This window comes from Nicotiana attenuata, unplaced genomic scaffold (genome assembly GCF_001879085.1).
Source record: "Nicotiana attenuata strain UT unplaced genomic scaffold, NIATTr2, whole genome shotgun sequence".
Taxonomy (NCBI): Eukaryota; Viridiplantae; Streptophyta; class Magnoliopsida; order Solanales; family Solanaceae; genus Nicotiana; species Nicotiana attenuata.
The window spans coordinates 358,125-372,273 of NW_017670740.1; the positions used below are offsets into that span (position 1 = coordinate 358,125).

Here is a 14,149-nt window from a genome sequence, read left to right on the forward strand (position 1 = left end):
CACGTGCCGAGAAACTAGTTTATATTAAAAGCACGAAGGCCTTTAGCGAAATGTGTCGTTCACCTTTTTTGACCCTCTAAAAATAGATTCACATGGATAGAATTATAATTTAAGTTATTTTTCCTAATATTTAGAATTTTAAACCAACTAAAATTTGACTTATTAAATAGTTTTCTAATTTAAACTATGTATATAATCCAAATATTAGGACACTAAAGGTTACCTTATATGGATCGAAAAAATATAACCACAATTGTTCAAAGATGGTCCACGTTATTATTAGTTTAGCTTTTAATTCTAATTAAATATTTATAGTCTTACACAACTTTTTTTTAGAGAGTTGAATGAGGCTGAAATCAAATTTAAATGGAGTAGTATATTCTTATACTACGTGCACATACATTGCTACGAAGAAATTAGGAATGTTATTTTTTATTTTTTTTGGTCGTTTACTTATGAGCACGCTTATAAACATGACAAAATAAAATATAGATTACAAAAAAATATACAAGAAAATTATTTTGGTAACAATTTTCTCATGAAAATATTTTAAAAAAACAATTTATAATTTTCTTTTGAATCAAATTAGACTAACTTTTAAAACGTCCCAATTAAAATATAAAAACTGATTATATAAATACAAGAAAACTAACACACTATATCCGTGAGAATTGATTGAAAGAATAAACTCTAAATCTAATTTTTTACTTGAATTTCATATTTTTACTCCTTTTTAGGATAGTATTAAACGTCTTATGTCAGTTAGATGACATCCTGTTTATGTCTTTTTAATTAGAATTAACATAAGAATATATAGCTTTTTGAAAATAAAAATATAATAATTCTGGATCTTTAAAGTTTTATGATTTAGGTAAAACTAAAAAGGATGCGTAACTTGTAAAATTAAAGCAATAAAATTATAAATCTTAAATAAATTTTATGTTAAATATATTGACTGAGATGACTGAGAAATCCTGTCGGACAAAGTTTCTTCTTTTAATGAGTTAGCAAAATAGAATCAAGAATCAAGTTTCTTATTGACATATATTTCATGATTCAATCAGAAATTTAATACTATAATTTTTTAAAAATTTGTACTCATTTAGATAAGAATACACGCGCAACGCGCGTATCCTTAGACTAGTATGCTCAAACGCCCAAAAAAAGATAAATTAACACTATGGAATTTAGGGCTAGTTCTTTTGATGAGCTTCCTACCTTTCATAGTTGACTTACAGTATGTACAAATTGCTTAATAGGCTGAAAAGCGAAAATAAAAACTATAAGGTTGAAGGCTAGCTCATTTGGCGAATTCCTACCTTGCATTTGACTTACAATCTATCTATCTATATTATTATAAAAGCATGAATCCAATGACGGTTTACAAAAATAACCTTATAATATTAAGCATAAATAACTCATAATAAGGGACATAACCGAAATTCTGGATATTAGCCTTATAATCCTATTAGTTTAGAATATAATACTACGCGCTAGGAATCCTACATGATTACCTTTTAGGAATCCTATTAGTATAATTACTTTCGGGCTGTCTAATTCATATAAAATTGAACAAGTAAATATTTTTAGTCATGTAATCCTATTATTTTTAGGATATACTTCTTAAAAATTTCAATTACTAATTTAATTTAAAAACGTATTATAATGTTCTATTACTAATTTAATTTGAGAATGTATTATATTGTCCAAATCCATTTAGAAAAGGAGAGCTTATATTATTATAAAAGTATAAATATAATATTAATATACCAAATAGCCCTAAAATATTAAGCGGAAGAACTCATAGAGAAAGGAAATAACTACAATAACCTATTTTTTGGACTGCAATACCTTCTATGCTAATTTTTAATATTTAAAATTTTAATTAATAAAATTTTATCTATTAAATTCTTATTAAAAATATGTAGGTAGGTTTAATAAAATTAATTTCATAAGAATCCTCCGTATTGGCAATACATTACCACTCCATAATGTCCAATATCAATAAAAAATAAAAATAATATTAAATGGACTGCATAAAGAGTTGAAATTGAGAAGAAAAAAATACCCACAATAATATATTTTTATATTATATTTGAACTATTTTCCTACTCAAATAATATTTTTTAATCAAATTTTCGTGTAATATTAAAAAATACCCAATTATTGAACAACAACTAAGAAAATATTTAAGAATATAAATGTGTGAGAAAGAGAAAAAAATGGTTGGTAAGAGTCAATACCACTAATGATTCTACAAACATAACGATCTAAAAGTGAAATATCATATCAATCTTTTACTCTTTGAAAATAAATATTATGGTGGATAAAATTATAATTAAGATTAATATTCAAAACAAGAGATGAACTAATATTAAGATATGAATCAACATAGAATAAATTATTTTTATGTTAAATCAAATAATTAAATCTTTTAATTGAAATTTAGCAAGAGAATCCAATTCAATTATTTTTTAAATTCATCATATGAGTAAAATTCTTTTTCAAGTTTTAAAAAAAAAAATCTTAGGGTACATAAATTTATTCCATAAAAAGAGCGTTAGAACAAAAAGTAAAAAGGTTAGTATATTATTAAGAATCAAAATGCTATCCAAGTGTCTAAGGAAGCACAATCAAAGCCAAATTCTAATCTCCTTAACCAGTGGTCTCGAGTTCGAGCCCTGGGTATGGAGTCGCCTTTGTTAGGGAGCGCTTTACCCCCCAATGTGGGACTTTCAGGCGCGAATCCGGATTAGTCGGGCCCCAATGTGGGTACCGGATATCGGGTAAGAAATCAAAAAAAAGAAGCCAAATTCTAATCAAGAATAAGCTTTCAAGACTATATTATAAAGAGACGACTCTGGTATAACGAGATTATTCTTTGTAGATGCCTCTGGCAGAATCGAAATAATATTTCTATGTCATGCATTACTTGGAAATATCATATCAAGAGGCATGACATTGTTACCAATAATAGCAAGTGGTGTGCCAACAACGATTTTATTATGAGGTCACCCACTTTAGATTTGATATACCTTTTCAAACAACTTAAATAACCATCACAAATATATCAAAGCAGAGCAATGATGCTAAATTTAAAAGGAAAGCAAAATTAATAATATGGGATAAAGCACTTATGGCTAAGTGTCAAACGATCGAAATGATTGCTCGGAGTTCTAGAGATATATTGGATATTAATGAACCGTTTGGTAGAACATTAATGGGTTGGGAGGTGATTTCTGTCAAGTACTACCGGTAGTTCCAAAATCAACAAAAGCAGAGACCGTAAAAGCTAGCTTGCCAACATTATATTTCTGGCCTCAAATGAAATAGATTCAACTACCAAGAAATATAAAGTAAGGACAGATCCAGTATTCAGTGTATTCTTGCTTCGTGTCGAAAACGAAGAAGAGCATCCAATAAAAGATGATTTGGTTCTTCTTGAACAGTTGGTTATCAATCCCAATGGTAATGGTAGTGCATTTAATAAGAGAAATATTTTTATCATTAGATTAAAATGTAATTTTATGTGAATTGCATGATAGAATTAAAAAGATATCTTAGCTAGCAGAAATGAATATGTTGATCAACTAAATAAAAGGTTGATTGCAAAATTTTATGGTAAAAATAAAATGTTTTTCAATTTTGGACTCAGCAAAAAAATGATACCAATAATTACTACCAAGAAGAATACTTAAATACCAAATGACCATACATGTTTTTTGTGAAGTTTATTATTTCATACGTATGTTAGTGTCACTGCATATATAATAGACTAAGTTAAAATTGATATTTCACTGTATATAGGTTAATCTTGATGAAAAATATGCCCGTCATACTACTGAAAAACTTAGCTATGCCGAATAGCTTATGTAATAGCACACAAATGGTATATAGAAGTTTTGACAATAATATCATACACATACTGGTCAATGTGCTTCTGAGTATATTCTTATCCTCTAATCCAACTTTCGTCTTCCGAAACTAAGGAATATCCTTTTATATTTGTGTGAAAATAATTTTTAGTATGTTCATGTGTTGCAAATATAATAAATAAAACACAAGGACAAAAATCCTAAATATTGAACTATATTTACCGCAATATATTTTCTTGCATGAACAAATGTATGTTGCACTTTCAAGAGGGGTATCAAGATCGACAACAAGAGTTCTGATTAAGGAAGAGAAACCAAAGTATTAGGAGAAAACATACACAAAACAATATTGTCCATAAAGAAGTGTTCGTTAAGATATCATCACATTAAATACTTTTAAACTATAATACATAGTTATCTAACTAACATGACAAAATTGATCATTTGTATAAGTTTTGATGATATCCTTTTATTTTAAATTTATGTATTATGCTAATGTAAAAATATTTTTCGGCATTTAGATGATTGTTGTATTATTATACATAAAATTTCTCTCATTAATTAAATTTTACTATTCCTTTAGATAAATAAATATTTTAAATCATCACGTGTCATTATTAACGTGTAACGCACGTTCATAAATACTAGTATGTACAAAAGTACAAATTACTTAAAAGGCTCAAAAGCAAAAATAATAATTAAAACTATAAGGTTGAAGGCGAGCTCAATTGATGAGCTCCCGATATTTCACAGTTGAGATAAAGGGTTCAAACACCATCATCAATGTCCTCCCCCCCAACCCACCCAATCGTAAATTAAAAAAAAAAAAAAAAAACTATAGAATCCAGATAGTCATTTTCAGTAATAGGAAATTTGGTTTTGGTGAGTTGTATAAGATATATATTTTTTATTTGGAAAGTAATAGAGTTGTATAAGAAATCAATACAAAGTCCAGTGACTTTTTTTTTGGTAATTAAATCTTTATATTAATCACCAAAGTAATATTTACAAATCAGTAAGTCATCTCAACCTAACTTCCATACTGGTACAATCAACTATTTCATCGTCTAATTGTCTATCAACTATATCTATTAGTAATTACATTTTGCTAACAAAACTTTAGTATACCCCTCAGCTCTCATACTACAAACACAGGTCACATTCTTTGCAAGAATGTCCCATGTTGTAGCTGTTTTTTCAAAGACTCTTGCATTTCTTTCTATCCACAAAGTATAAACGTATTCTGCAACTACCATTTTGAGTATTCTAGCCATTTGCGATCTTCCCTTTGTCTTCTGTATTATCCATTGCTGCCATTCTGTCCATGAAGATAAGCTAACTTGCATTTGAATCCATTGCATGAGCCTGCTCCACAAATCTCTGCCATATGCACATTCTGCAAACATATGTTCTTTTGTTTTTAAAGCTTGTTTACAAAAACAGCATAGGTCATCTACTTGAATCTTCCATTTCTTCAGCCTATCAGCAGTTTGGAGTCTTCCATGCATCAGTAACCACAGTATAAATACTGCTTTTGGTCTAGCCTGGTTTTGATACATTAGTCCCTTCCATGCTATCTTTGGCATCTCCCCTATCAGCTGCATATATACCTACTTGATCACTTTCTTCTGTTTATCTTGATTGTCATTAATTCCTGCCATATTATTTCTTGCTTCAAATATTTTCTTCAGCATCCATGATGTTTGTTGTGGCACCCTCATAGTATAAAAAGACTGATCTTTAATGTAGTAACTATGGATCCATGTAATCCATACTTTGTCCTTCTTATTTGCCAGCTCCCATGTATACTTTGTCATTGCTGCTTTATTCCACAATGCCAGATTAACCAGGTTTAGTCCCCCTGTAGCTTTTGGTGAACACATCCTCTCCCAAGATACCAGTGCCTTTTTTGTAATTACATTCTCCCCTGACCAGACATAACTTCTGCAATAAGCCTCAATTGTCTTGACCACTTTAGTTGGCATGATGAAAATCTGAGCCCAGTATGCTTGGATACCAAAGATAACATGCTGAACCAATTGAATTCTACCTGCATATGACAGCTTCCTAGCTGTCCAAGATGAGATTCTTGCTACTATTTTGTCAATAAGTGGCTGCCATTACATGATAGATAGCTTCTTGAAGTCAAGGGGGATGCCCAAGTATTTAAAAGGCAATGACCCTTGGCTGTACCCTAGTTTTCTCTGAATCTCCTTTTGAACCTCCTCACTGACTCCTCCAAAATAGATAGAACTTTTTGCTAGATTAGCACTAAGTCTTGAAGCTGCTGAAAAGATCTGAAATCTATCATAAACTTGACTTACTGAGGTTACATCTCCTCTTGCAAAGATCAGAATGTCATCTGCAAAGCATATGTGAGTTAAATTCAGCCTTGCACACAACGGGTGGTGATGGTATGCTTTCTCCTGCTTTAAGGTCTTTAAACTCCTGCTGAGATATTCCATAGCTATGGCAAATAAAAAGAGTGACATAGGGTCCCCTTGTCTCAGTCCCCTAGCTACATCAAAAGGCTTTGTTGTTTCACCATTAACAAGAATTGTGTAATTCACTGTTGTTACACACTCCATGGTCCAGTTGATGAATTTAGTGGGAAATCCCAGTGCCTCCAACATTTGATGCAGGTATCTCCAGTCTACTGTGTCATAGGCTTTTTGGATGTCCACTTTGATAAGGCATCTAGGAGAGATATTCTTTCTAGAGTAGGCTTTGACTAGTTCATGAGCAAGAATCACATTATCTGCAACCTTTCTTCCTGGGATGAATCCAGCCCGAGTCTCTGAAATAATGGATGCAATGACTTTTTGTATTCTATTAGCAAGAACCTTAGCTATCAGTTTATACAGCACAGTGCAACAAGCTATAGGTCTATATTCTCTGATGTTAGTGGAAGTCCAGTGACTTTAATGATACACAAAATTATTTTGTGACTTTATAGATACAACGAGTAAAGTTCAATGACTTTAAATACAAATATAGTGTTCTTACATTTTTTAACACATCGGATAAAATTCAATAATCATACGTTAATTTTTGTTAATTAGCTTGGTGCAAATATGAAAGCATTATTGGAGATTGGCACATTCTTGGTACATTGAGATGTTTATGAGTAGAACTGCAGGACAATACAGTTTAGCTTTTTCTTTTTTAGTACATTGAATAAAAGTACTAAATCCTAGTACTGTTTAGTAGTGCTTGGTTTTTAGAACAGACCGGCTGACTTGTACTTTATCAAACTCTAATTTCTTCTTGTGAATATATGCCAAGTTCCAACTATCATTGGAACCCAAAGACTACCCTCTAAATGACTAATCCTTAAAACCCAAATAAAAACAACCTAAAACAAAAAATTAAAAAAAATAAAATAAAATAAAAACAACCTCAGACTTCCCAAGTCACTACTCACCTGTGAAAGCCGCACGTGCCTTTGACTTCTCTTTGACTTCCATTAGAAGCTTCGAAAATTCAGCACTTAAAAGCCCTAATCTTGTCACCCTTTGACCCGAAGCCCGAAGCTCCATCACTTGCTGATCCTACTCTGCCAAAATTCTAACTCCATTTTTCTTGAATTCATTACTTCATTAGCTCAGGTGAGTTTCTCTTTTTTCTTTTTTTTTCTTTTTTCTGCTTTGGACTTTTATTGAGGTTTATGGTGTTTATCTACTTCTGATCGCGATTGCACTTGTGGGTTTGATTTTGAAGTTGATAATTTTACTTGGGGTGTAGTAAAGTTTGTTTCTTTGCATTTTTTATTTCTTATTTCTACTATTTCTTGAAGAATTCAGTGTCAATTTTCAGAATATGCCTATGCTTGAATTGTGTTGTTGTAAGCTGGATTTTGGACTGGTTCCTTTGCACCCACCTGCTTACTTCTAGAATGTATCATGATGAGAGTCAAAACAGTCTTGTGAATGCCGAGTTCATCTGGTCCTCACTAGAATTTAAAGTTAGCTTTCTTCTGTATAGTCAACTGAATGTGTCGAAATGTTCTACTATGCTTAACACATGCTAGTAATATAGTGTTGAGGCTTTCTGGTTTGAGGGCAAGGGTGTGACTAAGTAGTTGGAGGGTAAAATGGCCATATTCACTTGGTTATCTCAGTCTCCTTTTGTGCAAAGTAAAAAGATTCCACCTTTCTTGCCTCAAGTAGTGGAGACAGAATCATCGATCCGGTGCTGTTGATTTCTAGTACTACAAATAATAGAAAGAAAAGGAAGCAAGTTTGCATCCTATAGACGTCTTGGACCTCCGACCAATGAGGTGACGACACGTGCATACACACGAACTTCTAACGACTGAGTTCCACTGAGTAGTTGGAGGTCTCCTCTTTAAATTCAAAATTCAAAGACAGTTGCACTTGTGAATTCTTTGTGAGATTGAATCCTATCGCATAGAGTCTTTGCAGGATTGCATAGAGAAAGAGAAAGAGATCTGTCTTGCTTATGCATGCTTCTTCATTGGATTGAGAGTATAGTAGCCACTTCTTACCGAACTTTATTTTTTCTTTACCACTTACCAAACATAATGATCCCTTTTTCTGTTTTAATTGAAATTGTGGAATTGAGAAGTTTATTAATCGTTGTGCAATAGGAAAGACATATTGAGTTTAATTTTTCTTCTTCTTGCAGAATTTGATCGCAGGATGTAGGGAGCATATAAAGTGGATTTTGCTGCTGAGATCAACTTTGTTGATGGATTGAGCAGAGATGCCTTTTATCCTATGAATTTCGTGGTGCTTTTCCTGATTGTTTAACTGTTTCTGGTCAACGTTCAAAGTGCACTAGAGAGTGAGAATGCCCATGAATCGGCATTGCCCCCGAATTGACACTTACGAGTTGAAGCTTCGGATTGAAAGGAAGATTGGTCAACAGAGGGCTGAGAAGTATTTTACTGTGTTAAGCAGATACTTGAGTCTAAAGCTTAGCAAGTCAGAGTTTGAGAAATTCTGCCTTTGTTTGTTGGGGAGAGAGAATATATGCCTTCACAATGCACTTACCCGAGCAATTATAAAAAATGCTTGTGCTGCTAAGACACCTCCGACAAAAGATTGCAAAATGCAGGCTTCATTACATGTCAAAGTCTCAAATGGATATCAAAGAGGCACTCTCCAGTCAATGTGCCGGGACTCATTTCCTCAATCTCCGAAAAAGGGGAGAACTCCTGCCCTTCGTGATCGAAGATTCAAGGACCGGCCGAGTCATCGGGGGCCTCATGAGAAAACACATTCTGCTGCTGCTTGTGAAGATACTGCACCAAAAGCACAAGAGCATCAAACTGCTACTGAGTTGATATCATTGGGTAGCATTTGGAGTAGAAGTCATGTAACTGCTCCCCTTGGCATCTCTCTGAGTAATCAGGGAACAAGGAAAGTAGCATGTCGCAGGTCAGCTCTTTTGCAAAGCATAGAAACTTGTAATAGCACTGGTGATTTGCCTGACTCCAACTCCCTAAAGAAATGGTTGGAACAGAAGTCGGAGGCAGAAGGCCTACAAATATCAACAGATTCTGTAAATGTGTTGCATCATGGGCTTGATGCATTTATGAAGCGATTATTAAAGCCTTGTTTGGAATTAGCAGGCTCAAGGTCACAAGACAAGTGCATCCATGACCAAGCTGTATCAGTTTCAAATAAAATAAGGCCGAGAAGATACATTCAGAAACCAAGTGATCTCTTTTCTGTTTCAATGCTGGACTTTCGCTCTGCAATGGAGTTGAATCCCAGGATACTAGGGGAAGATTGGCCAATACAGCTTGAGAAAGTTTCGTTGCATGCATATGAAGAATCATTGATTGATTAGTGCATTGATAGCGGTAAGTCTGTGACGTCAAGTCCATCTGAAAGTGACGAGTTGAGCTGTGCTTTTGAAAGGCGATCAAACAGTGATGCTAATACAGTTTAATACAAGCATTGGTAAAGCTTCAACGTGGTTTAAAGCTACGCAAAATTTTGGATTAAGGTTAGGTTGTATATACTACATCTTAGATCTGATTATTTCTAAATTGAGAGTTGTTATTACCTCGTAAAGTAGCAAGATATCAATACTTGTAAGATTCTAGCCATTACAGATAAAGAGTTAAGTAGGCTTCTTTTAACTACTATCTATAATCTTTCATGTAACTGACTGTTGTCTGTTAATAAAGCTTAATTTGTTAGTATCTGTAGTCTGTACCATTATTTTCTTGGATTCTCTTCTTTTACCCCTTTCTCAAAACAAAGGGAAAAGAAAGGAAGGGAAGGGGGGGGGGGGGGTTGTAAACTATGGGTTTAAAGCGGGTATCGTATAGAAGGATGATTAACACTTGTAGCACCTTTTGAGAGACGGATCCCCTACTCATAAATTGAGATCTAAATAGGAGTATGGCTCCAAGTCAAGTTGATATGAAAAGACAAATATTTTGATTGAAAAGATCCCTTATTAGACTAAGTGGGCGTTTGGACATAAGAACTGAAAATTCCGGGAAAAATGAATTTTTTTCAAGTGAAAAATGGTATTTGAAAATTAGAGTTGTGTTTGGACATGAATATAATTTTGGGTTGTTTTTGAATTTTTGTGAGTGATTTTGAGTGAAAATTTTAAAAAACCTTTTTTGGAGTTTAACAAATTTTCAAAAAATTCATCTTCAAGTGAAAATTGAAAATTTTATGGCTGGACATTGATGAAGTATAAGCCCTGGCGAAAGTCTCGAATTACCTACGGAGTTTGAGGGGTTCACTAGAAACACTGAATTTTTTTTTTTTAAAATAAGTGAAATTTTTTCGGAAAAAAGTAAAATAAATTCATGGCCAAACGGGCTCTAAGCCGAGAACAAAGCATTGGACAGACGGGTTAAATGTGTAGCTTCTACTTGAAAGTAAAGTAGTAATAGAAAATTAATTTTTAAGAAAAATTGTGTGGGATAAGGGAGAAATATGTATTATTCAAAGTTCGAGATGGGTTTGTATTTAAGAAAAATTGTAGGGGAGAATGACTTTCACCCTGATATAACGGGAGAAATTCAAAAATAGCCAGATTTACCACTGGTCGTTGAAAAATAGCCAAGTTTCAAAAGTCATCGAAATTTAGCCACTTTAAATCTGAGCGAAAACACTGTTCAAAATCCGGAAAAATACGCCCGCAAATTTTACGGGAGTTCCAGCATAAGTAAATTTTACAGGAGTTCCAGGATAACTATGCTGGAACTCCCGCAAATTTTACGGGAGTTCAAGCATAATTATGTTGGAACTCCCGTAAAATTTTACGGGAGTTCCAGCAAGTATAATTGTGCAGTATAATATACTGGAGTTTGGAGCACTGGTGCTCCAGTCTCCCGCATATTTTACAGGAGTTAGCAAAGTATACCGGTCCAGCATAATATGCTGGAGTTCGTACACAAATGCACCAGAACTCCCGTATATTATACTGGACCGGTCCCTGTTGCAGCAAAATAGTGGCTATTTGTCATTGACTTGGTAAACGCTGGCTATTTTTCATTGACCAGTGTGAAAACTGGCTATACCATGATATTTTAACTGATATAACTTGTAACGTGAATATTTTTATGTTTCTCATTTTTATATATATTTTGACAAGAAAGCACTTTTTAAAAAAAAAATTATCTTAACACAAACGGTTTCTCACTACTTTTGGTAATTCAAAAGTGCTTCTCAACTAATTCGAATTCCGCAAATTCTTTAGGAAAATCCCAGCATTCTGTTGTAGTTTGCAGTGGCGGAGCCAAGATTTTCATTAAGGGGAGTAAATATAAAGAAACAAACTCACCAAGAAGTCAAGGGGCGTCATTATATAGTATATATACATATTTTAAAAAAAAATACCGAGCTAAACAGTGTAATTTTCCGACGAAGGATGTCGGTGACACCCCTTGGGTGCATGTGGCTCGGCCACTGCTCGTTTGGCAATAATTAATTAAGGCTGTGTTGTTTCCATAACGTTAAGTTGAACTAAACAAGGTTATTGTTAAGGTGCTGGTTAATAATAATTACCACTCCACACCCAAGATTCTTGCCTATGCTTAAAATGCAGAAGTTAAAACACTTATATAACAATATGACTCGGAAAATCATAAAAACAAAGGAGAATCAAAAGACAGAAATATAGCTAAATCCATTACTGCTTTCCAAAGATTCAAATAGTGCAATCTACTTCAGCCAAAACCAACAGCTTAATGGCAAATTTAGCTGCATCATGATATAGAATATCGCCTATCTCTACTAATTGGTTTATATCTTCCTTTGCTGCCCGATGGCATGATTACATGATCAGCTCCAAATGATATTAGATACAGTTTCCCAAGCTTTTCGGAAACTGAGCTTATGAAAGATTTTCTTCGCAGACGAGGTTTATCAGAACATATTGGAGTGGTGATCTCCACAGGTGTACTAGCAGCTGATTTATCACCACATTTTTCAATTTCTTTCAACCTCGTTTTCATTTTCACTAGCTCGAATTTTAGATCTTGATTTTCTCTTTTTAGACTTGAGACTTCATCTGTAACAGGGTTATTGTCAGCGGATGACTGATCTGCATCGGCTAAACTACCATTCATAACTTGGCGAAGGCGTTGTTGTTCAAAGTAAAGCACTTGCACAACAGTCTGAACAGGGAGCCTCTCATTCTGAGCAGCATGAGCACAAGCTTCTCGAGTTAGCTTTTGACAATTCATAACACTGCAAACTCTTTTTCTCTCAACGTCACTTAGAGCTGGATGTGCCTTCAAATTGTGCAAAAGCTAGAAGATTAGACAACCATTCTCCGGTGGAGTTGTTTATTTAAGAGTAAGTTCTGTACACTGAGTACGTAATTTTTTTGCATTTTCAAGTCAAAATGACATAGACCAGTAGATAGCTATTCGTAGCAAGCCTGATATGGTAACCTAGAAAATAGAGTAATAACCTGCTATTTCCGATTAAATTGAGATGAGAGTATGAAAGATTTTTAGGCTATGAATGTATATGACTTAAAATCCTTTATTTATGACGAAGATCAACTAAGCATGGTCTGAAGTTTCAAAAGTCTTTCTTGCCACAGTATGACAAGCTGCTTAGCTATAAACCTGCTTACTATCAAATGTAACTGTTTGTTAAACTATACATTTGATCTAAAGATGACACACTTGAAAGAGCATCAACATAGAACATTTTTAAAATCCTGTAAATATACGATCATGCTCTTGTAGGTGTACTAGTGCACATAGAAAAATTGCTCTACCAGGCAAATGATTCAACGTGCATACCTTCAAATAAGTATCAATGGCCTTGTACATCCTATCTTCTGTGATCCTTGATTTCTCTGGAATGACTTCAGCAATACTAATAAACTGCGAAACAGAGAGATTATTGTCAGAGGCTATTTTAGCAAGGTAATCTTCCATGAGTTCCCCAACTTTCTCCATTTCACTTGCTAATGCAGGCGCATACTCTTCATCGTTGAAGCCAAACCGATTCTCCACCATTTCATACTCAATGAAATTCGTCATGATACGTTGCACGATTTCAACATCAAATAATGTGTCTTCTGTGAAGGAAGAATATGAAGGAATTAGCAAATCATCTAATACAGCTTGTCCAAGTTGCAACGCGATTCTCCTCTCCAGATCAACTCTACAAGCAACTGTAGTTTCAAGATATATTGCAGCGCGAAGAAGCATTGCGAGAAAGCTAACTGACAAGGCATTTTTCTCCCTTGGCAGAAGACTAACAATGGTTTCAACAAAAATCCTCTTTTCATGTACTTGTCTTAGCTCAGTCATTTTCCTCCCATTTCCTGTTATTTCCTGGAATAACAAGAAAATCATATGCATAAATATTTCATTTATCCAAATTGAGCACATGCCTAAAATACTTTCTTATGATTGTGCCTTGGTCTAAAACAACTGAGCAGTTTTATAGCCCGTTTGGCCAAGCTGCAAAAATCAGCTTATTTTGAGAAGTGCTTTTTCTCAAAAGTGTTTTTCTCAAAGGTACTTTTGGTGAGAAGCAGTTTGTGTTTGACTAATTAATTTGAAAAGCACTTTTGACCAGCAATTAGTGTTTGGCCAAGCTTTAAAAAACTGCTTCTAAGTATATTTTTCTCAAAAGTGCTTTTCAGATAAGTGCTTTTGAAGAGAAGCTACTTTTTTTTGCTTCTCCTCAAAAGTACTTTTTTTTTTTTCAAAAGCTTGGCCAAACATCTTAATTTTAGAAAAAAAAAAAAGCACTTTTGACCACAAAAGAAAAGTGATTTTGCCTCAAAAGAAGCTTGGCCAAACAGACTAT

At 33.7% G+C, this 14,149-nt stretch overlaps 3 protein-coding genes across 4 annotated transcripts; 1 reads left to right on the forward strand and 2 right to left on the reverse strand.

Annotated features, from left to right (window-relative positions):
* Positions 1 to 4,966: 4,966 nt before the first annotated feature.
* Positions 4,967 to 5,479, reverse strand: LOC109242846. The gene has a single exon (XM_019409714.1). It carries the CDS (start codon positions 5,477 to 5,479, stop codon positions 4,967 to 4,969), a length of 513 nt encoding a protein of 170 aa, XP_019265259.1.
* A 1,899-nt stretch (positions 5,480 to 7,378) lies between these two features.
* On the forward strand, positions 7,379 to 12,478 carry LOC109242851. 2 transcript variants are annotated; one of them, XR_002070452.1, is made up of 3 exons: positions 7,379 to 7,483; positions 8,523 to 9,851; positions 12,393 to 12,478. XR_002070452.1 is itself a non-coding variant. In XM_019409721.1 (2 exons), the coding sequence occupies exon 2, from the start codon at positions 8,688 to 8,690 to the stop codon at positions 9,690 to 9,692; it is 1,005 nt and encodes a 334-aa protein (XP_019265266.1). In that variant the 5' UTR covers positions 7,379 to 7,483; positions 8,523 to 8,687; the 3' UTR covers positions 9,693 to 10,050. The 2 variants fall into 2 exon arrangements, 1 of the variants encoding a protein (XP_019265266.1); XM_019409721.1 differs by lacking the exon at positions 12,393 to 12,478 and having other exon boundaries at positions 8,523 to 10,050.
* On the reverse strand, positions 11,978 to 13,706 carry LOC109242850 (BTB/POZ domain-containing protein At5g67385-like). Its single transcript, XM_019409719.1, has 2 exons — positions 13,129 to 13,706; positions 11,978 to 12,606 (listed from the first exon to the last, which is right to left on the reverse strand). The coding sequence occupies exons 1-2, from the start codon at positions 13,693 to 13,695 to the stop codon at positions 12,079 to 12,081; spliced, it is 1,095 nt and encodes a 364-aa protein (XP_019265264.1). The 5' UTR covers positions 13,696 to 13,706; the 3' UTR covers positions 11,978 to 12,078.
* Between the last annotated feature and the right edge of the window lie 443 nt (positions 13,707 to 14,149).